The following is a 24,488-nucleotide window of genomic DNA, read 5'->3' as shown; positions in this document are numbered from 1 at the left end:
GGGTGAAGAGATGTTTGAGCCTGACTGACATTGAGAAAAATTATAGCGCACACACATATGCAAACATGTGTCTACATGAACGATCCCCCCTACTGTTCAACGCAGCACCCTATCAGCACTCATTCATCCATCTTCTTTAATGAGACTGTGGACGACACACTCTCAAACCTTGAAACAGTAGCCGCTGTTTTTCGGTCACCTAAAGAAAATAGAATAATTAATTTCCTACATGCAATATATTTTGAAGATTACCCTTTTGACAAATTGTATTATTTTATTTTATTTTATTATTTTACAAGGCCAAAAATGCTGCAATATTGACAACAACATTTGTTAAAAGTTTCTCTCTCTCTCTCTCACACACTCTCTCTCTCGACATGGCTATTTATTATACATGTAATGCTATTATGCTTTGCCAAAATGTCTAACCCACGGCAAGAACAGATTTTATTCGAAGGTTGTATAGGGAGAGAAACCTTTGCTTTTGTAGTTCAGTGAGTTTGGAATCATGAGAGTTTAAACCTTACAGGATGTCAATAAAAGGATCAGTAGAGCAGGGAAATGTCATTGTATTTTTTTTTTTTTTAATCAGTGAAATAAGTAGTGAGAGCGATCCCTGTAGTGAGGTTTTTGAGTTTAAAGCTCAGGAAAAGGCTTGACTGAGCAATTTCTAAAAGTATCACGTTGTCAGAAGAGTCCTTGTCAGAATTTGCTTAACTAAAAGTAGTGATGCTACTAGCTTTCTGATTTTAGCGAGTTTCATTGGTTCATCAACTGGTTCAAAAAACAATTTATTTGAATATTCACTCAGTCGAATTCATTAAATAGCTGTGTCACTTTAGTACTCAATATTTTAGCACTAAGTCAGGTTTATTTTGGTGTTGTTTGTATACAGTACAGCCAGAGTATGCAAATAACACAGTTAGCGGTGTAGCTTGGCTTAGCTAGCTAGCTAGGGTAGAAAATACAGAATAGAACACTGTGAAATCCTCCATTATTAAGCCTATTAAAGGAATAGTTAATCCAAAAATGAGGCATCATTTATTCTTGCCATTTTAAACTCAATTTACTTGTATCTGTCTTTTGCATGCAAATGCAAAGCGCAAAAACTGGAGCTTTCAAGATTCAAAAAGTAGTTATAATCTTCGTTTAGTTTTAGAAGTCAATGAATGACGAGAACAAATGCAACTTGACACTGCATATCGTCAAAAGTGGCTTCTTTTCTAGATGAAGGCAGCAGTGTAAGTCACTGGCACCGTAAGTCATACAGAGGAGAAGATGACAGCCATGTAAATAATAAGCATTGCAGTGAGTGATGGCCTCTATTTCGACACACTGTGATCATTCCACTCACCTATTCTTTACCTGCTCAATTTTTTTTCTGATTACACTTTCTTTTATTCATGAGAATTCATTGCTCTGTTTGAGTTTCAGTAGATCTGCGATCTAAAGTGAACATCTGTCGCAAGATGATTTTATCTTTGTGACTGAAGGTGGAAAATGATCAGTGATGGATTTCGGAGAGGGGTAATTTTATAAACAGTTGATTGTTTTATCCGCTGACAAGGTGATGTGTCACAAAGAATCATGGGATGTGCAGAGATATTCATCATGAGCTACTGTGAGAAGTAAACCTCTGCTGTTGCTGAAAAGAAGTGTAGTTTAAAAGCGTTTTACTAGCTTTTCCTACCCAATGAAAATTAGATTTTTTTACATTAAAAAGTAATTTAAAGGAACAGTTCACCCCAAAATAATAAAAAAAATGCTTAGAATTTACTTATCCTCAGGCTATACGAGATGTAGAGTAGTTTGCTTCTTCATTGGAACAGATTTGGAGAAATTTAGCATTACATCACTTACTCACTAATGGATACTCTGCAGTGAATGGGTGCCGTCTGAATGAGAGCCCAAAGAGCTGATAAAAACAACACAATAATCCACACAACTCCAGTTCATCAATTAACGTCTTGTGAAGCATAAAGCTGCAAATTTGTAAGAAACAAGTTCAACATTATGGCTTTTTAATTTTAGTTTTTATCAGCTGTTTGGACTATCGTTTTGATGGCACCCATTCACCACAGAAGTTTCATTGTTGAGAAAATGATATAATGCTAAGATTCTCCAAATCTATTCCAATAAAAGAAAAAAACTCATCATGGATCGCTTGAAGGTGAGTAAATTTTTAGTACATTTTCATTTTTGGCTGAATTATTCCTTTATATTTTATGAAAAATGGCAGCATGATCATTCTGCTAAATGTTTGCTTTTGTGTTCCATGGAAGAAAACATATAAACTATATGGTCTCATGAAAACTAGAGGAAAAATAAAAAGCCAGCATGTCGATTTACTGTTGAATGTTCAGATTCTTCATAAATATTTAATGTGTGTAGTAGTAAATAAAAAGTTAAAAATAAAAAGTGATGAACAGAATTTTAATAAGCTCATACAGCGAAAAAGCAACAGCTCTGTGGGTCTGCAACTCTAAAAAAAAAAATCTGGTTGCATTAACATGTTAGCTTCAAACCCATGTGACTTGCTGGAAAACACATGTTGACTGTCACCAAGAGTCAGCGCTTCATTGCAGATTCACAGCAACTCCAGACGATTGCCTCCCATCCTCAGGCTAGCATATGGGTTTTTCTTGTAAGAGCATGTTGTGTTTTCTTGTCTATATTTAGTTGGTAGTTGACTTAATATCTCTGTATGGTAGGCCAAAACTTACATTTTTGCTGAACTCAAGTGACCAACAAATGAGCAAAATCTGCATGGGGATTTTTTTTTTTTTTCACCCTCACATGAAATTCCTGATTGCACGGATGCCTATTGGAATGACTCTATAATTTTGTCCGCAAAACTTGGCCGAGCAATGGTAAAAATAACTGCACTTTTACGGACTAACTTCACCACGTTCACAGCGCCCCCTGGCAAATTTGGGGTAACTTTGGCTCAAGGCTACACTGGTACAAACTCATGAATCACTTGTTCTGGCATTCAAACCTACAGCCTTTCCACTCTAGATCTTTTATTACTAAGCCACACCACCACACAAATTAGTATCGAACTACCACAATTTGCAGTGCAGTTTCAACATAGTCTACAACCACTGCCAAGCAGCTTCAGCCAAATTTACAGTGGCTCCAACTAGTATGGACAGAAATGCAAACCCGGCAAGGATATAGAGCTCAAAGTGGATCAGGAATCTTGCGGGCGGCAGATAACCTTCACGGAACGCTTCCTCTTTGCCGGTCCTGCCTCTCCGAGTCCCAGTGTTTTGTTAGCCTGTCTCATGGGAAGGGTGGATGAAACATGACAAGACTATCTGCGCCCAGCACAAATGATTGCATCAACCCTTCCAACGCAGCCTTTGGCCAAACATGACCTACATCTTGTCTGCTGTGTGCAGAAACTGTGTGTTTATGCATGTGTGTTTGTGTATAGCTAGTGTTCTCTGCATTCTCACTTTTCTTTTTTTTTTTTGCTTGCTTTCTTTCTCAGTTGTGAACACCTTGTGGTTTTGTTGAGATCTACTGGTTGTCAGCTAACTTTGATTTGTGGATTGAAATGCAGACAGATGTTTGAATCACACTTCATGGCCAAAAGTATATGGGTAGCATTAATAATTTTGACATGTTTGTTTTAGTCCATTTTTGGACTTGTGAGAAAATAACAGTTTAGTTTAATTGTGTTTAAACAAAATATTCAAATGTTTATTTACCAAAAATAACATTGTTAAACATAAGATTATTGTAGATTTTTAGTGTGTGACTTAAAGGGGTCATATCGATTTCAAGGCTGGCCAATCACAGCACACCTCGCTTTTCAGAACGATGAGCTTTGTAAAAATCAACGTGTTTCAGAAAGGCGGGGCATAGAGGAGAAACAATAATGTACAGTATGTGGAAAATAATATGTTTTTTGAAACTTAAACCGCATAAACACATTTTATTACACCAAATACACAAAATAGTGTTCTTTTTAGCAAGATCATATGACCCCTTTAAGTCCTAATTCTATGAGAATCATGAATCCACACAAAGAGAAGCAATGTCATTAAAAATCATTTTCATTACTTTTTTTTCACAGCTGATGAGCAATAAAAACATCAACAGCCAACCAGAATCTTGCACATTTTAAGCGGCAGACAATAGAAAACTGCAGCTCGCACTACTAATAAACAACGTTTTGCGTTGGTGTGGATGTTAAAACAAGATAATTTTCTCTACAGTTATTGTTATTGGTGTGAACAGGCCTTCGCATATTCTGATTAGCATGTAACTTTGCTCAAGTTCACATTTGTGGCATAAAATTTAATATTTGATTAAAGTTTATATATTTGATTAATCTTATATGTATAGGATATGTTTGGAGTTAATTAACCCATTAGCAAAGTGCTTCAGTTTCTGACTAGTTCAGTTTCTGACTAATAGTCCCTTGACTATAATTTGGATTATTTGAAACAATCATATTCTTTGTAGATTTTCTTCGTTAATGTGTTGTTGATACCTTGCGGGATAATTTTTTCCCCTCTTTTTTGGTCAGCAGGTCAAGTTTCACAGTTAAAATTGGTTAATTATCATCATTATGCGTTTTTTTGTTTCTTTGTCCTTGATGAAATAATGATAATAATAAATGGTAACAAACATTTTTGTCAGTAATTTATTTTACAAGATTAACACTTGCATCCATATACATATGGCCATATATTGTATATCATTTGCGTGTAGCTAGTTAAAGCATTTGAGTTAAAGCGCTGGCACTACTCTACTCGAGCTTACTTTAAAAAGTTACGTGGAATACCCCAAACACACACACAGATGCTCTTGGCATCTCACAATGTCCCAAATCATGTACGATAAAACGGTCAATTAGCGCTTAGAGTGCTTGTGATATTACTGCTTTTGTTAAATTAGGTGCGATTGAGCGCTTCACCAAGGGCCGCGTGGATGAAGCTTCTGTTTCATCGTACTTTGTCGTAAAATGGTGACTCACGCTCACTCAAGCCAGACAAGAGGCCGGTGATGAGCTGTTTTATCATCACCGGCAGGTGCTTGTGCAGTATCGCTCTTTCCGGGGTAGGAGAGAAGAGGTTGAAGAGGTTTCCACAGGCCAGGGCAGAAGTACGCACTTATGACTATTTATGAGACCTCACCGTTTTACCTGTCGCTTAATTACATCAGATTTCTGCCTGTAGGGCATGAAGTTCAGAGTAGCTGTATACAATGCATCAGTTTTCAAAGATGTCAAGGATGCATTCTGTTACCCGGAAGCAAGGATATAGACAAATGAACAGCGCTTGAATGTGTGCTGACTTTATATAAGCAAGGTGTTTTGTGTTGAAATCCTGACCAGTCAGCATTCAGGACCAGAATGTTCCTTTTTGTATTGTGCTAATGTACAGTTTTACCCACCCCTAAATGTCTGTGAACTGAGTTTTAGTTACTTTACATATTAGTCACATGGCATGTTCCTATCTAAATAGCTGGCTCTTGGACAGAATAATCTGGCGATACTGTAAAGCATAATTTCGCTCTATAGTGTGCAGGCACAATCAGCTTGTAACACTCCAAAGAGAAAGGAAAACTTGAAATCGCATCATATGACCCCTTTAAAATATCACCACAGCATATGATCGGGCATGTTTCCTTCTCCATTTCTGATGTATGCAGCTTCAGTGGCTTTTATTACCAGACTTTTCCCTTAGGGCAGAATGGGAAGAGAGAGAAAGAGAGTAGAGATGCTGTATTATCACCTCTGTCTGCCTCAGGGTACCTGAGAGGGTGGTCAACCAAGGAAAAGAAAGATCCTACATATGGTCATAGTAGATAGCATCGATAGAGAAATCACATGAGATTTTTTTTAGCATTATTTTTTTTTTTTTACGTTTTATGAAGAAATGCTGAAGAAAAAGTGGTGTTTGACCAGCATCTGGTCCCAAATTGCTTATTTTAGGCTGAATTTTCAGCCCTGTTAACTATTGTGATCCTCTTTAATCTTTATAAATATTAAATATGTTTCATAATATATTTTTAAATAATATTCTAAAGTGATTATTGGATTTATTTAAAATTTAACAAACCAAACCATGCAAGTTTAAAGGGATAGTTTACCCAAAAATGAAAATTCTGTCATGAATTGTGTAACGAATCAGCTCATGGGAAATATGAATAATTAATCATAACTAGTTATAATTAATTATGAATATTTTAGATCCGCTGTAGATATTTACTTGACCTCTCAGGGTCAACTGTCTTGTCAATTCTAAGAACGTTAATTTCCTGGTTAAGGGAAATAACTTTCTTACTGTACAACTCTACACAGAGCTTGTAGCATAAATCTGCATGATTATTGGTTGCCCGTTGATGGCAACATTGCTCATAAAGTTGCCCGTGTATCATCAGCCTAAAACAATTATAATTCAACATATTTTGTTCCACACAAGAAAGCAAGTCATACAGATTTGGAAAAACATGAAGGTAAGTAAATGAGTAAATATTCCTTTTAGGAGAACTATCCAATTATGAAGTTGTCACAGTGATGTGTGAGGGCATGGTAATTTGCAAATGGAACTTGAATCGAAATTACTAAAGATTCTCAGGACACTAATATATTGCCTATGTACCAACATATAATATACACGCTCGTTTCGATCATCAGAAGGCGAATTCATAGATACTAAACATGGTAGAGATATATATATGTAAGCTGACAGGAGGGTGTTTCGATTATAAGTCTGCATAACAGTATACAATTTCAAAGACCAAATACACGATGACAATAATATACCCAATGACCTGAAGGATGATGTGTGTTCATTCAAAGAAAGGTTTTCCTATGAATTAATTAGTAGAAAAGTCAATTTCTGCTCTGCCTTTCCTATGGGGACAATGAGTGGGTTATTCTACTCACATTCCTGGGGGGTCATAAAACCAGTGATATCATGATTAGTTGTCATGGTGACCAGGGGGCCTGGTGTTCTGCAGAAATCCTGGCATCCAGTTTATTGAGTGAGGGGACTGTGACGATTTGTTAATCTAATGAATAATTGATTTGTTAAATCAAATAAAAATTAGTGTGTCAGATTGGTCGAGACGCTACAATTGCTCACCCTCATGTCATTCCAAACCCATAAGACAGCACCACACATGCATCGTGGTACTTCTCGTAGCTTCATAACATTACGGTTGAACCACTGATATCACATGGACTATTTTAATGATGTCCTTACTACCTTTCTGGGCCTTGAATGTGGTAGTTGTGTTGCTGTCTATGCAGGGTCAGAAACCTCTTGGATTTCATCAAAAATATCTTAATTTGTGTTCCGAAGATGAATGAAGGTTTTATGGGTTTGAAATGACATGATGGCGAGTAATTAATGACAGAATTTTTTTTTTTGGGGGGTGAACTAACCCTTTAAACTGCATTGCTTTTTGGTAATTTTGGTAACAAGGCTGCAAAAATGGCAAATTGTTTATTTTAGGCTAAATTGCAACATTCCTGTGACACACATTGACATTTTTTAATATAAATATATATTTTCTAATGTTTCAAAATATTTTTTACTAAATACTTTTTTGTGTTATTTAAATTGCACATTAAAGGTTTACAATGCATTTAGGCAGTTGTGGATTTTGTAAAAACTGCAAATCATTTACTGAGGGCTAAGAATCTCATTTCACTGACCATTTTTCTAAAAACTACTTTGAGATTTTCTGACACTTCCTTTTGTACCCAGTTTGTGGAAATTGCCAGGTGATAAAAGAGGCTGTGCTGAAAGGGCGACATAGCTGTGTGTTAGTGCAAAATGCTTCCTAACCCCATAGTGAATTTTAGCAATTATTTCAAATCCTCTCCCTGCACTCACATTCTGGCAAGCGAACTGGCATAAATGTTGCTGACATACTGTACAAGAAATAGAGGAAGAGGCGAGACGTATTAAGTTATAATATGAGGCAGAATTTAAGGGCACTTTGAAAAACCCAATCTTCTCAGTCAAGACCTGGAGGTTGAGAAGCCACTAATTATAATTCAGGAAGTTAAAGCTGCTGCCCCCTCTGGGGACTTGGTCCCATGTAGGTCATTGGATGTCAGAGCGACAGGGCAGCGTCTGGGCATTTTGACACGGACAAATTTGTTTCTTGGCTGTTTGAATGCCCCTGTGGCTGCCCGTGTCAGTTTTGATCTCGGGGTGAACGTAGCTCTGGCAATTCCGTGATCCCACAACCCTGAGGGGTGTTTGATGTCTCAGACGACTGCCTCAGACAAAACAACTGAATTTACTTTCTCTGAATGCGTGCTGCGTATGTAGCACGTCGGCAGGAAAACGGTGGGGTTTTCTTTGTCGGTACGTGAAAGGGAAATCAACACACTCTCTAAGACTGTTTCATGTTCTTCCCCTTCCTCGGAAAAGTTTTTCCACTCCAGGCAGTCTATGTTGCTGCTGTTTGGAGATAAAATTGGTATTCTAACAAGTGCACACTGCAGTGGCTGATGGGGGAAAAAAGAAAAATCAAGCACTTAAAAGAGCTTGAAATGGCAAATAGTGGTGATTTTCAGAATAATACCACAGCTGGAAATAAACCAACCAAAACCAGTGCTCACTGTGAATTTTAAACATTAAAATGATCAATTATTGAACAAAAAGTACTGCTAGATATTAATATCATAGCTATTTGATTTGAGGCGTTCACGCTGGGAGCAATTTGCAGTGACAAGACAAAGTCATTTCAAATGGCGATTTAAGGCAACAAAGTTGAGATTAGTTCGACTTTAGTGAAAAGTAAAATGTGTCCCCAAGGACAAAAAGCAAGATCTTCAAACAGTTTTTTCAAAAACATCTGCTATTGGTCTAAACAAAGACAAAGCCCCACCCCAAACTCACGCCACTGGTTGAGTCACTGTTGCCATGTTGGTCTAGTCTGCTCAAACAAAGTTTTAACAAAGTTTTGGTAGTTATGCATTAAAACCCCTAAATGAGGGTTATTGTGTACATTAAATTAATTAATGAATGACTTGGTGAATGTGTAATTACTGTTCTCCTAAATAAAATGAGACAAGTGAAGATTGTTTTCAAATGTTTTCCGAACACATCTGCCATTGGTCAACCAAACAGCCCCACCCCCAAAATCACACCATTGGTTGATTCACTGTTGCTAAGCTGGGCTAGTTTGCTCAAACAAACAATATTTTGAAAACTCCACAGTTTACACTTTTTTGGGTAATGAATGGGTTACTTTATAGTTGTCTCTGCAGTTTAAGCTGGAGAAATAAGTATTTTAATAAAAAATAAAGCAATTACATGCTACAGCTTTAACTATCTCAACCTGCACAGGTCATTGCTTTTTGATAGGTGAGTTAGCAATAACTCCTCTAGGCTACTTCAGCGTTAAAGGTCAACATATACATACAATGTGACAACCACATGCGTTGGGTCTCTTTTCTCCCCAAAAAGAAGCGCCAGGTAAGGTGGAAATTGTTTAGCTTCAGCTGCCTCATGTCAAGAAAAGTGCCATTTTGAAGGAAGTTCCCCATCACTCAACATGCGTAGCACCTCTTGTTTGACCTTTGGCTAGCATAGCATTTGGCTGAAAATTTTTTTTTGTGTGTGTGTGTCTGTTCTCTGCATGTAATGGTCTGAGTACATCTGATCTCATTCGCTTTCTTATTGTCTTTCTCTCTTCCCCTGAGAGGTTCATCTTTAGACTATGAAGTCTCTCTAAAGTAACTCCTAGTCTGGTCCACCTGCTTTCACAAGCTGTAATTAGCATTAGCCTCTGGTCCTAATTAAATCGCAGATACGCTGTGTGATAACTCGACGTGAGAAAACGGAAAGGGTTTCAGGTCTCCACAAAAGCCTGGAGCTTGGCAGAATAAAGGAAGAAAGAGAAGGTCTTAATTGTTTCTTTGCTGTTGCTAGCGCATGCTATTTTTGTCTTTTGAAAGGACAAGAGTGATAAACTCATAGCGTACAATGCCACCACTAAAAGACGAGGCAGGAAGAAAGAAAGAGGATAGAAATGTAGGCGCATAGCGAATAAAACTTTGCATAAGCACAGATGCGTCATTTCCATTTGAACAGAGGTTTGATTTTTGAGCTAAGTGGATTTTGAATGCAAAATGTATTTGCATCTTTGATTAATTTAAAGCTGTTAAAAAACGTTCTCCTATACCAGCAAAGAACACTAAGTTAGTCATTGGTTAGCTTGATTTTTCTAAAAAATATCTTAACGCTGTGGCACTTAACAGTCATTTGCTTGTAAAAGCTACTAAGTTGTTAAAGTTTTTTTTTTTTTGCCCATTTTGGTCACATATTATCTCTTCTAGTGCACAAAGTAAGCCAGTAGCACTGTAATGGCCACTCACTCAGGAAAAGCTCAGAATGGTGTTTATTGTAATTTGTTGCTTTTTCAAACCTGCTGTGATAGTACATTTGGGAGATCTTTTAACTCGTGTACTATTACTTTATTTAAATCACTGGAAGCCAAATGGCCCCTCAGTCAGTGTTGTGTTTCTAGAGGTTGTTTGTAATGAAATCAGCAGGGAAGGATAGTTATCGTATGTGTTAAAATGCTGCTTTGAGGACTCTGCTGTAATATTGAGGTGACCTTTTATTTGGACAGACTTTCTCAGTGAGGAGAATAACTGGTGGAGTGTTTTCTCTAGACATTAGTGAATAGACTAACTAATTAGATCTTTATCTAACGGGGTCAGAGCTCAGTGAACAGAAGGATGAAAATGAGCCGATGTGACTGGGGATGAGAAGGAGGTTAAACTGCTGGCATCGAAAGCAATAAAGAGAGGAACTGAATGTATATGGTTAATCTGGGGGTAGTTGTCACAAGGAGAAGTTGTAACTATAATTATAAGGTTTTGAATCAAAAGTACATTTAAAATGGAATTTACCATTTAGCTAACATTTACTGAAAAGCCTGTTTATTGGCAGATTCCATTGTGACAACATGCCCCAGTATTATTTCAGTGGGTCTTCAGCATGATATCTTTAAAATTCTGGTCAACAACAATGGAAATATTCAATATCTTTCATTGCATGTCAGCATTTAATACTTACGGCTGGAATTTTGAAAACCCTTAGCAAGCACCATTCATCATTCCGTGTTTATCCCAGTGCATTGTGGGATATTAACATTTAATAGTTTGAAAGTGTTTGAGATATTCCACTGGGTATAATATATTTTGTTGGTTTAATATGCAACAATCATCTGGCATATTGAAGTTACATTATGCAGCCGTTGTAGGATAACTTTCACAATTACGGCTGTTCAAGTAGTGCTATGTAAAGCTTTTTTCTCGTCAACGGGGTAATTAATACTCCCTTTAGAATTACATCTCTTCACATTCAATTTGCATAAAAGTCTTCTGCGTTATTTGCATGCACTGCACGTTTCCCTTGACATAACTAGCATGTATACACACATACATTCATAGCCATACAAATATACCCAGTTGCATACAAACATTCCTATCGCATTTTCTTGGGTGTAATTTATATTTGTGAGTATTTAATGAGGCTGATGTTAAAGAGTTTTAAAACGAAAAGACCTGCACACACATGTCAGTCTTGAGGGACTGAAAGATTGACAGTTACGAGAGTATCCCATGGTTATGACACACTCTGAGGGTCAGTTTTAAATTGGCTGACGTCAGTTGAGGAATTGAATTGTCAATTTCAATCTTGAGCTTTGGCACCAGGGGAAACGGGTTCTCTGTTTCTGTGAGGGCTTTAGAAATGAGAAGTGACTATTGTAAAATTGGATGCTTGAATTCTAGACTGAGTGGCTGTGCGGTGTGGCTTGAGTATTATTATGCAAAATTTCATGACAATATTTGTAGTCTAATGTAAAGGATTATTAAAATGTTGTTCTGTGTGATTTAATGAATTAAACATTTCGTGAGCAGTCTCTCAGTACACAGGCAGTCCAAAGAAATGGATAAATTAGCATTAGCAGGAGGCCTGTTGAGCATTCAGTGATTTATTAGACAGATTTCTTTGAAGTTACAAAATTAACCTGAGAGCCTTGATATCTATAGTGTCAAATTGCTATAAAGACCCAAAATATACCACCACATTGCAAGTATGGAAAGTTTTGTTAACATTGTGCTGTATTTACTTGCTGGGACAATATTGGTATTGTGGCATTTAGAAACTACCCGTACACTACTATGACACTACCTGTAGCTTAAACTTTCCTAAACTTTCCAATGCATAATTACATATACCAAGTAACTCACATACACATATAAACACGCACACGCACATTGCTGTTTTGTTAAGCCACTTTAGCTGTGCTACCAAGATGTTTTATGCATTTTATAACCAAGGAAACCAACTTTTTTTCTGCAAAAGAGTGACATGTAGAATTGTGTTGTTTGGATAATGGTAATCCTAAATTAATCCTCAGAGGCACTGTAATACCTCAGTGACTTACAAAGACTAATGGCTGTTTTACATTCTGGTCCCTAATTATGCTGTCATTTATTCTTTCTTTTAGAACAGTTTTGAGCCTTTATTGTTTAGTTGTACCAAAATGGTTTTACATAATCAAATATTGTTGACTTCTAAAACTAGCACAGTAAAGACAAAGTTTCATGACTTTAGAAATTTGAATACATAAATGGTCTTCTAAACCTGGTTTTGTTTATAATTAAAGCATAATCATTAATTTCTAAATTTTCTCTCCCCACCTTTTGTCTCTTGTACAGATCCAAAGACTGACAGATTGAAAGCATTGCTCAGCGATTCACAAGGAGAGCAGTCAAGAAGTCAAAGATCATGAGTTACAGCTGTGGCAAGCGACGCTATAAACCTATAACACGGACCACGTAAAATGGGGACTATGTTTGGCATTATGGTCCCTGAACAGCTGTGACTGCCCTCAAGACACTTTTTTTCCCCAGAACCTGTGTCTTTGTAATCCTATTGGCCGTCCATCTCCTGTGATAATTTTTCTTATTTTGAGCCCTAACCTCTTTCATTTCCCACCTTGATCAAAACAAATCCAGTTTTTGCTCAAAAATGGCCTGCAGGTTCAGCTTATCTTGTGCTTTTCCACCCTGCTTTCTCATCCTCTCTCTCCCTATTTTTCTTCTCCTCCATGCACCTTCTTTTGTGAGGGGTGACTGCTGGCTAATTGAGGGGGATAAAGGCTATGTGTGGCTGGCAATCTGCAGTCAGAACCAGCCTCCATATGAGACAATCCCACAGCATATTAACAACACCGTCCATGACTTACGGCTGAATGAGAACAAGCTCAAAGCAATTTTCTTCAGCTCCCTCAGCCGATTCACCAACCTTACTGACCTCAACCTTACCAAGAATGAAATCTCCTACATTGAGGATGGTGCCTTCGCAGGACAGGCCAATCTACAGGTCTTGCAGTTGGGATATAACAAGCTAACCAACCTCACAGAGGGGATGCTGCGAGGTTTGGGTCGAATGCAGTGCCTGTATCTGCAGCATAACCTTATTGAGGTAATTGCAACCAATGCCTTCTGGGAGTGCCCAAGCCTTAGCAGTCTTGATCTTTCCTCTAATAAATTAACCAGGCTGGATTCATCCACCTTCACTGTTTTGGGTGGACGGCTAATAGTGTGTGAACTGGCTGGAAATCCTTTCCATTGTGGCTGTGAGTTGTATGGCTTCCTTATCTGGCTAGAGGCATTTGACAACGTCACTCACACCTATGACAGGCTCCAGTGTGAGACCCCAAAAGAACTTTTTGGCTACCCTCTCCTGAGTCCTAAAGGTAATCATGGAAGAAATGCTCGTTCTATCCTGTCATCCATGTGTAAAAATGGAGTGATTGTTGGTGGCATAACAGCCATGCCTCCTGACTTAGACTCTTCTGGGATGGGGATGGATATTTATGATCAGATGGGACCTTATCACCAGCCCACAGCTTCATCAACCACGGACCCAACATACAGCCCCACCATTAAGTTACAAATGGTCTCTCTCTCATCTGCATCCCTCTTGGTTCAAATACCCAAGCCCTACAGTAAGATGTATATTTTAGTGCAGTATAACCACACTTATGTGTCAGACGTCATGAACTTAAAGAACAAGAAAGAGACTGTCAGACTAAACAACCTAAAGCCCCACACAAATTACACCTTTTGTGTTGCCTCAATTCGCAATTCCCAGCGTTACAATCACACTTGTCTGTATTTTGCAACTCGGGCTCCAGGGCTTGATGACTTGCGAGCAACCCCTTCTTCTACCACCCATTACATTATGACCATTCTAGGCTGCCTGTTTGGGATGGTCATTGTGTTGGGCTTGGTGTACTACTGCTTACGTAGGCGTCGAATGCAGGAAGAAAATAAAAAGTCTATTACTGTTAAGAAAACTATCTTAGAGATGCGTTATGGGCCAGAAGCAGCTGCTGCAGCAGCCAAGGATCCTTCGGCCTTGCAGAAACGCCATGACCAGTCCCATCATCAACACCACCACGGAAAGTTGTCCCAGTCAGCATCCTCCAGCTTGGGCGTCCTTCATAGTTCAGCCAACACCACCTCTTCTCGACTTTCTTCCCTTCCACAAGTGGAGAAGATGGCTACAGCATTCTCAGAAGTCATGGCCGTCAATAAGGGCAACTACATGGATGTAAGAATGTCAGCAGGAGGAGAGGAGCGAGTAAGAGATGGAGTTGTAACAGGGTCAGGGGATGATATCACAAGGGATGAACATGGGATTAATGGAGGAGATGACTCTGATGATGATGGCCGAGATTCAACATCGGAGATCTCCACCATTGCCAAGGAGGTGGACAAGGTAAATCAGATTATCAATAACTGCATTGATGCGCTCAAACTAGACTCTGTAGCTGTTGTGGCAGCAGCTGTGGCCACTGCAACTACAGTGGATAACACTGCCTCTCCACCACCTCCTAGTGTCCCTTCATTAGCCAGGGGGCTAATTCCACTTTCCCCTACCATCACAGAGACATGCCAGATCATGTCGTCCCCTAAAATCCGTCCTCTACCCCCTGTTCCTCTTGTTTTGCCCCTTTCTGAGCGGCCTGGCATCAGCGGAGGTGGGTTTCTCTCCCCTCCCTACAGGGACCCACCCCCAGCTACAGCATCACGGCCATTGCAGAGGCAACTCAGTGCAGATGCTGCAGTTGTTCCTATAAACTCTGTTAAAAATCGCTGCAGCGTTTCTTCCGGTGGCTCTGTCAAAAGTGCTCGGGTCTTCAGTCTGGACGTCCCCGACCCTCGAAGCACAGAGCCATGCAAGTACCCTGAGAAAGGCAGCCCTGTTCGGTGCGGGGAGCCACTGGAGAGGTTGCCCTTAATAGGGGTTCAGGGAGTCAGTAATGGCAGAGGAGATGGTGGCAACGGGGGTGGAGGGGGAGCCGGTGGTGGCAGTGGTGGTTCGGGTGGGTGTGGTGTTGTGGTCGGAGGTGGGGGCAGCACAGCTCAGCAGCACCACTTGGAGGTGCACCCAGACTACCACTGCTCAGAGCACCGACACTCCTTCCCCGCCCTCTACTATGAGGGTGCCACTGACTCCCCTGCCCAGAAAGTCTCCTTTCTAAAGCCTCTCACTCGCACCAAGAAGGACACTGCCTATTCACAGCTTTCTCCCCGCCACCACAATTACTCAGGGTATTCCTCTAGCCCTGAGTACTCCTCTGAGAGCACGCTTAAAATCTGGGAGCGCTTCCGACCATACAAGAAAAGCCCCCGTGAGGAGGCCTACATAGCCGCTGGCCATGCTCTTCGAAAGAAAGTGCAGTTTGCAAAGGATGAGGATCTCCATGACATTCTGGACTACTGGAAGGGGGTGTCAGCACAGCAGAAACTGTGATACTTGTGAGAGACATGACAGCAGGAGGCGAGGTTGTGGAGAAAAGAACTGATGACTCTTGAGACAGCTCGGCAGACTCCATCAGCAGGTGCTTTGGTCCCCATAGGCCACCACAGAGACAAGTGTTCTGAAAGAGACAGAATTAAGCAGGTGTTCCAAGCTCATTAAGGCATAGATAAGCAACCAACCAGAAATGCACAGGAAATGTGGCACTTAAAAAGGCATCCAGTTTCAGTTTAGAATCCCTCCATTTTACCTTGTGTACCACCTCTCTTGCACTGTAGTTTGACACGATAATAGTCTTAAATGAGGAATTAGTGGTTTTATTTTACAAATGCCTGAATATAGTCTCGAGTGATGGTGGTAACTGATGCTTGTTAATTAGTAAGAGGGAAAAAAAGAAAAGTTGTGAGTTTTGAGTGAGTTTACGCTTTGCTGAAGCCACAGGTCAAAACATGGATACCCTGTTCACACCCATTCCCTAATGTTTGCTCAAGCAAAGCATATTAATTGATTTAAGACACCTACACAAATTTTACACCGCATGTGTGGGACACAGTTATCAAACCAGAGGCAGCCATTTGGACATGCTTTATATTCAAGCAGTGTGGCAATTCGATGAAACACACAATGTTAATTCCTTTTTGGCATTCGTTTGTGGCACAGCCAGCCTCAAATACATTTTTCTGTTAATTTGTGGAGACTTTAGACAGTTTTTGCTTAATTCTAAGAAGGGAAAGAGTAAAATGGGGTTTAAGAATGGAAGCTTTATGTCTCAGTTTGATTTTAAAAGTGGCAGCTAGATATAGACCCCAATGTAGTAATAGGCTGATATACACAAGGTTACCATTATGTATTAAATATTGAGGCATGTTACACAAAGAGTTTGCTTTGTTTAGCCTGTTGGGAGGCAATATGCCAAAGCTTAACTCAATGACACACTTTCATAAAATGGCAAACTTAATTTGGAAGCTATAATTTCATGAAATGTTAAACATATTTCATAATAACTGTCTTGCTGGTGTTTGAGTAAAACTTTTCAATGACCTATTAAGCTTATGACAGGCACAGAAACCTTGAACAAGCTTCACGAGTAAAATACTTATGTTTTCCGCCATTGATTCCACAGAATCTGATGCCATATTTGCATTTCAATGATTACTTGGCCAGGTCTACTTTCATTGAATACTATAGTAGCTCTGCTGTTATTTCTCCCTATTGATCTGGCCTTCTGTTTCCTGTTATAACCCACTTCTCTTGACCTAATATCGGTTGTGGTCAAACAAGGGATGGTATGAAACAAATTCAATTATTTCTCACATCTCATTTTTTAAGACCATGTTATTGTCCTTGCATGGCTTTATAGGGAAAATTAATTAGTAATTTGCAGCAGAGGAGTCAAGAGGTCACAGAGGTGCTAATATTATTAACACTGCCAGATTGGAGAAGTGATTGAAATTAATCTCGCCCTTTCCGGTCAGGTCATCACCCAGAATGCATCCCTGGAGTTTTTCTGGTTCGCCCGTGACAATGAAAGGCAAGCTGAAGCTCTTCTTCTTTAGAGCAATTTATTGGCTTAAAAATACATCTCAAGCTCTACGAAATAGGCCTCTGGGCTTTGGAATTTCAGGCAAGGGCATTTTTGACGGGAAACATTAGCATTTGTTGTTAACTAATGAATGTAGATCTCAATAAATTATGGTTGACATACACTGGGTTTTCTCAGCATTAAGTGCAAACATCATTAGAATTCAGCCTGTACATGGAAATTGATCTTCATTTTACAGTCGCATTTGGCCAGTGTTGAAACTTATGAATTCTCAGCATGCATCAATAATATGTCACATCATCCTTCAAGGTTCAAAATCAATGCTCGGTAATTGAGAATTGACACTGTCAACTCAAAATTCAAAGGTTTGCCTTGTGAGCCATTTTACTAAAACCACTCAGAGTGAACTCCAGATTGCAGTCAATCACAGTCTATGAGAAAAGACAAGATGAACATTGGCTACCCTGTTAAGAAAGAAGCTATATTAATGCTTAAGCTAATGTTTTGTTTTTGTTGTGTGTATCTGTATAGAATAGTGTGAGAATTGAACAGTATATGAACAAAGTATACATGGATTAATATGAATATCACTGACAAACACAGACTCATAGCTTGCAACAAAACGACAAACCCACACATGCATACATTCCACCATCATTAGCTTTCTTGAAATCTCATTTATTCCTATTTAAGACTCCAAAAGTTTTTTTCCCCCAACTATTTTCCTAAATTCAGTTAGGAGATGAGTTTTCTAAACAGCCTCAAGGCTTGCGTTATTGCACTGTGGTTGGGAAATACCAAGCTAAGACAATTGGAGATAAATTATTATGCTCTTGGAATGTTTTAAGTATATTGTTGGCATATGGGAATGACAGTTATTGATTCCCTGCTAAGTTGTTTTTTTGGTAACTTATGTGTGTGTATGGTCTTAAAGATATACAATGTTGATCAGATGTAACTGATGGCTGACTGTGAAAACTGTGACAAACGCACAACCAACAAGATAACAATCTATACTAACAATGGTTACATACAGTATATGTACAAGTAGTATTAGATTTCCAATGGGTATGTCCAGTGAAAACAAAATCGCTGTATGTGTAGTGTACACGTACATACAAACACTCACACACATATACACAAAGGCATATGCAGAGTCTACAATCTAAACATAATGTATAAGTTTACAGACACATAGTAGTGCCCTCTTGGCACTAAAACAGAGTGAATTATTTTAAAGGACGGTGCCAAACATTTGTAAGATTGTAACTGTTATTTATTTGTCAAAGTAACTGCATTGTTTTATGATTGAAATGTCATTGTTGTAGTTGGCGTTTATTTAATGTGATTTTACATTTCAGAGGACACTATATATTAACATAATGGATTCATTTTTGTCCACCAGAATGCCCTCCTGATCATGTGTACTCAAGGCCAAAATCCAGATGCTTTTGCATAATTTTGATGTGGATTGATTCCCAGTTATATTACGTAGCTTAATACATCCTAATTGTGTCCAAATTAATACGATTAATGGATAATTTACATCAGGGCTATATTGATTTGCATAAAAACAAAGACATTCTGCAGGTTTCCTAAGAGCTTAAGCATTCTGAATCTGGAACTTACTGGAAGTACCTCAGTGGGGGAAAAAAAAAGCAGTTTTGCTCACATAAATGCCACTGTAACTCCCACAAAATGGGTGAGTAAAGTTCCCCTCTCTATACGGTTTTACCGAGAACCATAGTTTCAACAATTTCCGTCCTCCCACTAATAAAGTTTAAAGACTTACGGCCCACAATTCTCTGGCCTCCTACCATCTTGTCCATGGAGATAATAAGCCTTTCAAAACCAACCATTGTCCTCTGATGCACTTGTCAAATTTAGTTGCATGTTCAGAGTGTGATGAAGCCTTTTTGCTCTTTTACTCCCTCCCTTTTTTCCTGCTAATGTATTGTGCCAGCAATTTCTCTTTCAAATCTCTATTCCTCATGCTCCAGCTGAGTGTTCGTGCTTATGCTCCTGAAGCCTTGATGAAATGAATTTGGTGTGCGGTTAGAAAACACAGAAAGGTTTTCTTGTTTTAATGAGCTGTACGTACTTTCAACTGCTTTAATCAGGCCAGGCCCCCTCAAGACCCCTGATTAGACACCAGAACAAGCAATAAAATGTCATTCGCACTCTCCATGGCACCACTCCGGGTTTAATGCAAAAAGACTTGAATCGCAGAGCATTCCCAACCCCCTTATCTTGAGATGGGTATTAACTCAGCGGGTTAACCAAGACTTTAGAGAAGAACCCGCTGTGATTGAGGCTCAAGTTTTGCATGCCTTTCAGTCAAACAATTTTTAAGTAATAAGTGAACTGAGCCTGGGGAAATTAACAAATTTAAGCAAGCAATGGATCGGCACATGTTATAAGTATAGCTTCAGTAATAAGATCAGGTTTGATGTAGATTACTAAGTCAGTTGCTTTTATGGCAGCTTTGCATAATTTAGTTTTTTGTTTTATTCAGGTTTGCAAACTGCCTTGTTTTGTGTGTAAACTATTTTAAGTTACCATGTACTCTACTTTTTTGGTGCATAATTCATCTATATGTTATTCCAACTTCTTTTAGTTAATTCCTACTTTTCTAGTAGTTAATTCGGTAATTTTGTTTAAAGTTAACATAAAACAAGTTTACAGCAAAATGTCAAGTAAAGGTAGATTTACACCATCGAGAAGCTCTTGAGGGCGAACTTGACCTTCCATGTCTACATCCAAATCCAAACGTCTCCTCAACAGCTTTGCTTCAAGAGGTCAGGTTCACTATTCTGGTATGTATCGCTCACTTTTTCCTATTCGAACAATTCCCAGTACATAAAAAAACTGATTGAATATCCTGTTATTGCACATTAGAGAGATACAATGGGTTTTAAATGCTGTTTCATGTTGATTTTATATCAGAATTGAGTTGGCACAGTCTACAAAAGCCTAAAGGCACTTTAAAGACTAACTTTCAAGTTTCAATAGCAAACATTACTCCATCTATTCAAATTCTGCAGGTCAAGTCTGCCAAACATCTCCACACTTCCTGTAGGGCAGGCAACGTCTAGAAGTATGACAGGAAGACAATGCAGCCATCTTCATACTGTGAGGGTCAAGCTAAGGTTGAGGGCTACACTGAGCAAACAGGGGAAAAGACAAGTCCACAGTTATTTTTGAGAGAAAACAGACAAAAAGTTAAAACGCCAAAGATGTGGCTCAAGGCACAGCTCAACCCGATTAATTTTGAATGTGCCTCAAACATCAAACTTCCCTAGGTCTTGCAAGTTCTGTCAGGTTGCGAAAAGTTATGTTATATACACTTTTAATGCATACGTACTGTATATGTCTTTGTGTGTGCCAGTTTTGAGGAAAAGGTCTACAGGGGGTCTTTTGGAAATGGCATTTCTAATGCTTTTCACCCTAAGCAGGGATTTAATTACCCCTATATGCCAAAGCCGAGGAATTGCTGCTTTTTATCATGCCGTGAAAAGATTAAAATGTCCCTCAATAGGTTTTCTTTTCTGTCTGTTTTGTTATTAGCTGTCAAGACTGGTAGACTGTTAGACAAATACATTAGTTTACAGCATCTCAGCTTTTTTGAGAAAATATGCTGTTCAATTTCATATTTGCAGCCCCTTGGAGTAATAATAAATACGGTTTATTTTGCAGGTTGCATTGATCAGTCCGGATAGGCAGCGATATTGGCCAAAGGCGCATTTACGACCTCTCTCATGTGTTAGATGCATCCATTTCTTGTTTAACCAGGCAATCAATCTTTTCGTGATGACCATAGGGGCGTCTGATTTTTTTATTCATACAATGAACACCTCACAGATTATTCAGAACACCTCACAGCATTTTCCGACCCCTTTGAGGTTTCTGAGCTATAGACCGTGTGGATATTTCATTCAGAGTTGAGTGAAATGCTTCGATAGTTGCAAGGAACCCCAGAGATGTGGCGTATACACAACAGGAAAAGAGACTCGTTTTTCACTCAAATCCTGCCGTATGTGCACAGTACTGCTTTCCACGATCACTAAATTGAGGGCCTCCGGTTATCGCAATGAGAATGACTTTCATACATGTACAGCGTATGAGTTTGAGAGACCGATTTGTTTGTTTGTTTCGACCTCCGGGCGTGATGTTCCATTTAGAAACATGCAAAGTGGATGTGCCACACTAGAGTGAGTGAGAAAGAAAAAGAGAAAACACAATGAGATATTCACTCGAGAAGGTAGAGGAGGAAAACACAAATCCTCTTAAAGTAAGGGACATGGATTTGCTCTTTGATTTTCCTCTCACTTTAAAAGTCAGCTTGAAATGGCATTTCCAAACCATGTCACTAGTGTTATGGAGCAGGTTTTTAAGTGAAACAGGATATTCACTGAGATCAGAACATAATGTGGGATATGATTTTATCCAATGGAAATTGTTTGGATAGTGGAAATTGTCTCCATATTAAAGGTGGTTAGAGGGGAGGGGTTGGAAAATAAGAGGACTTAAATGTCAGATGAAGAGGAATGTCATTTCTGTATATTTTGATGAAAGATTAGTAAATGGTCTATTTGGATTTCAAGTTAATTTTTTTAACAAAGGTTCACCTAACATTTTGCTGAGGGAGCAGATATTTGCAGATGCAAAGCTATGCATTACATGAAAAGCACATTGTGGTTACAGCTGCATTTTGGGTTTATGTGGAACTGCACGATTTAAAATAATGTTTGAATTTGTGATATAATTTTGGGTAGTATGACATCATATCGCATGACCATGCTAAACTTTTAACCAATTATTATTATTATTATTATTTCTACACTACCATTCAAAAGTTTGAAGTCAGTAAGATCTTTGTTTTTTTATTTTATTTTTTATTAATTAATACTGTAATTCAGAGAGGATGCAATAAATTGATCAAACATGGCAGTAAAGACTTTTTAAATTTTGCAAAAAATATGTATTTTAAATAAATGCTGTTCAAGTAAAGAATCCTGAAAAAAAAAATAAGCAGAATATTTTTTTAAACATTGGTGGTAATAAAATGTTTCTTGAGCACCAAGTTAGCATATTAGAATGATTTCAGAAGAATCATGACAATGAAGACTTAAAATTCAGCCATCACAGGAATAAATTACATTTTAAAATATATTACAATAAAAACATATATTTTATTTCACAATATTACTGTTTTTACTGTATTTTTGATTAAATAAATCCTGCCTTGGTAAGCTTAAGAGACCTAGCGACCCCAAACTTTTGAACAGTAGTGTACTGTCTGTATGTTAATAACCTTTTATGTAAATGGTCGAAATTTCATTCTAAATGCGCTGAATGTACAAGCCAACCGTATGCAGCTGTGCTTCAATTGCTTTGCCCTTTCTGCTGGTTTGCCTTGCTCTGACCTCCGTCGGGTCTTTTTTTAAGTTCTTTTATTTTGAATTGAGTTGATGAATTCAGACAGGGCTATAAGAGTATGCGCTAATGCAGACTCAAGGACGGCTCTGCTGCCGTCAGTACATCGTAGATAAGACCACTAAATGAGGCCTTTTATTCCACTATTTCTGAAACACTGCTGATGGCTTAGTGCTACTCCGTATTGTAAGTAATGAATTCAAAATGGACCCTATTTGCTTTTGTTTTTTTTTGTTTTGTTTTTTTTAAATGGTCATGCTCAAATCTTCAATGAACCTCTTTAAAGATCACTATCAAAGTCATTAGCTCGCTTATGCCAAATAGCCAAATTACCGGAATAATCTCAATGTTACTGTAATGGAGATAGATGGCCTGTCCGTTTTTTGTCAATTCAGAGTCTTTTAGCTGATAATACATTCTTAAAAAAAAATCTAAAAATCCAGGATCCCTGTCATCTTGATTAACCACTAATAATACTGCTTCTGGTTTAATTCCAGCCATATAGGCTAGTCCTTGCTTGCTTTTGTTTTAGCTCTGTCTTTTTCTCTCAGCGTTTGGTTGAAAACGCATTCCCAAATGAAGAGGATAATCCAGCTCCTAAATAAAAGAGCCTAGTTGGCCTAGTTGGTGCTTTCATCGTGCCCGTTTAATCGTTCCGACCCAATTTCAAAAGCATTTATGATTGGGGAATCAGGCATAGAAGAAGCTAGCGCTACGTAAGCTAGCCTAGCCGTGGTGGTGCTATCAGTTTCCAGTAACATCATTTAATGAGGTTTGAAATTGCCAACAAACAAAGCTGCTAACAAAGCACTTGGCATCATGCTAAAGATTCTCTGTAGATAGAGATGTTTGTTGCCTGACAGTGTGAGGATTAGCATGCTAGCTTGTTATGAAATGTGTAGTTTGTTTATTTTGTGTGTGGCATGGTTTCACAAGTGAGTGACTAGCAACCAGGCAACTAATTTTCCTCAGTTCACATTTGACGGTCATCCGAAGAGACGGTAATTTTACAAAGCAGCGTGTTTTCAGCCTCTTGCCGGGTGTGATATTCGGAATGTGTCTAATTCCAGCGGTCTCTAAATGGGTCTACGGCCAGCATGTGGGATCTTGTGCTCTTTACATGCATAATATGCTGGAGATAATCATCTTGGAGTTAGCGCAGCATAGCAATCTGTTGGCGACAGCCTTAAAGCGCTGTATTGATTCAAGTTAACAGATACCGTGATGCATTTTCCCATTTTTGATTTGATTTATGTGATATTGCAAATTCCTTCTCTTGTTTTATCTTAAACACTGAAAGTTAATAAAAAATAAACAGTGATGTATTTCCAAACTTGCATAAAGTCCAGTGGTTGCTTGTAGTTGTTGCCTAGAGCTGATCAGGAGTGCGTTGTGGGAATCTGGCATTTTAAAATAATTATCTAGGCTATGAACCATATTAGGATTGATTTATGTGTTTGTGCATTGTCTTTTTGTTAATTTATTTATTCTGTGTCAACGTGCACCGATCAAGTTTACAATGTTTAGGTCACCTGAATGGAGTCACTTATTGAAATGAAGGAAATGCGAAACAATTGTGAATTTTGTAAAGAGTCTATGACTGTTTTTCTACCAAGCTTGTTCTGTATATCATTTTTTGGGGGGGGGGGGGTCCCAGAGTATATTTGGGGTATTTG

The 24,488-nt window shown here is 38.5% G+C and overlaps 1 protein-coding gene across 1 annotated transcript in view; it reads left to right on the top strand.

The window, feature by feature from the left end:
- Nucleotides 1-17,536, top strand: part of LOC107715073 (protein phosphatase 1 regulatory subunit 29-like) — a 112,940-nt gene extending 95,404 nt beyond the window's left edge. Inside the window, exon 4 of the mRNA XM_016521111.1 lies at nucleotides 12,719-17,536. Coding sequence (XP_016376597.1) covers nucleotides 13,032-15,827 — 2,796 coding nt within the window. The 5' untranslated portion in view covers nucleotides 12,719-13,031 and the 3' untranslated portion in view covers nucleotides 15,828-17,536. The remainder of the gene's footprint in view (nucleotides 1-12,718) is intronic.
- The last annotated feature ends 6,952 nt before the right edge of the window (nucleotides 17,537-24,488 follow it).

This window comes from Sinocyclocheilus rhinocerous, unplaced genomic scaffold (assembly GCF_001515625.1).
Source record: "Sinocyclocheilus rhinocerous isolate Xijiao unplaced genomic scaffold, SAMN03320098_v1.1 scaffold509, whole genome shotgun sequence".
In the NCBI taxonomy this organism is placed as follows: domain Eukaryota; kingdom Metazoa; phylum Chordata; class Actinopteri; order Cypriniformes; family Cyprinidae; genus Sinocyclocheilus; species Sinocyclocheilus rhinocerous.
The sequence above is the reverse complement of the archived record's forward strand: the minus strand, read 5'-3'. Positions and strand labels throughout refer to the sequence as shown.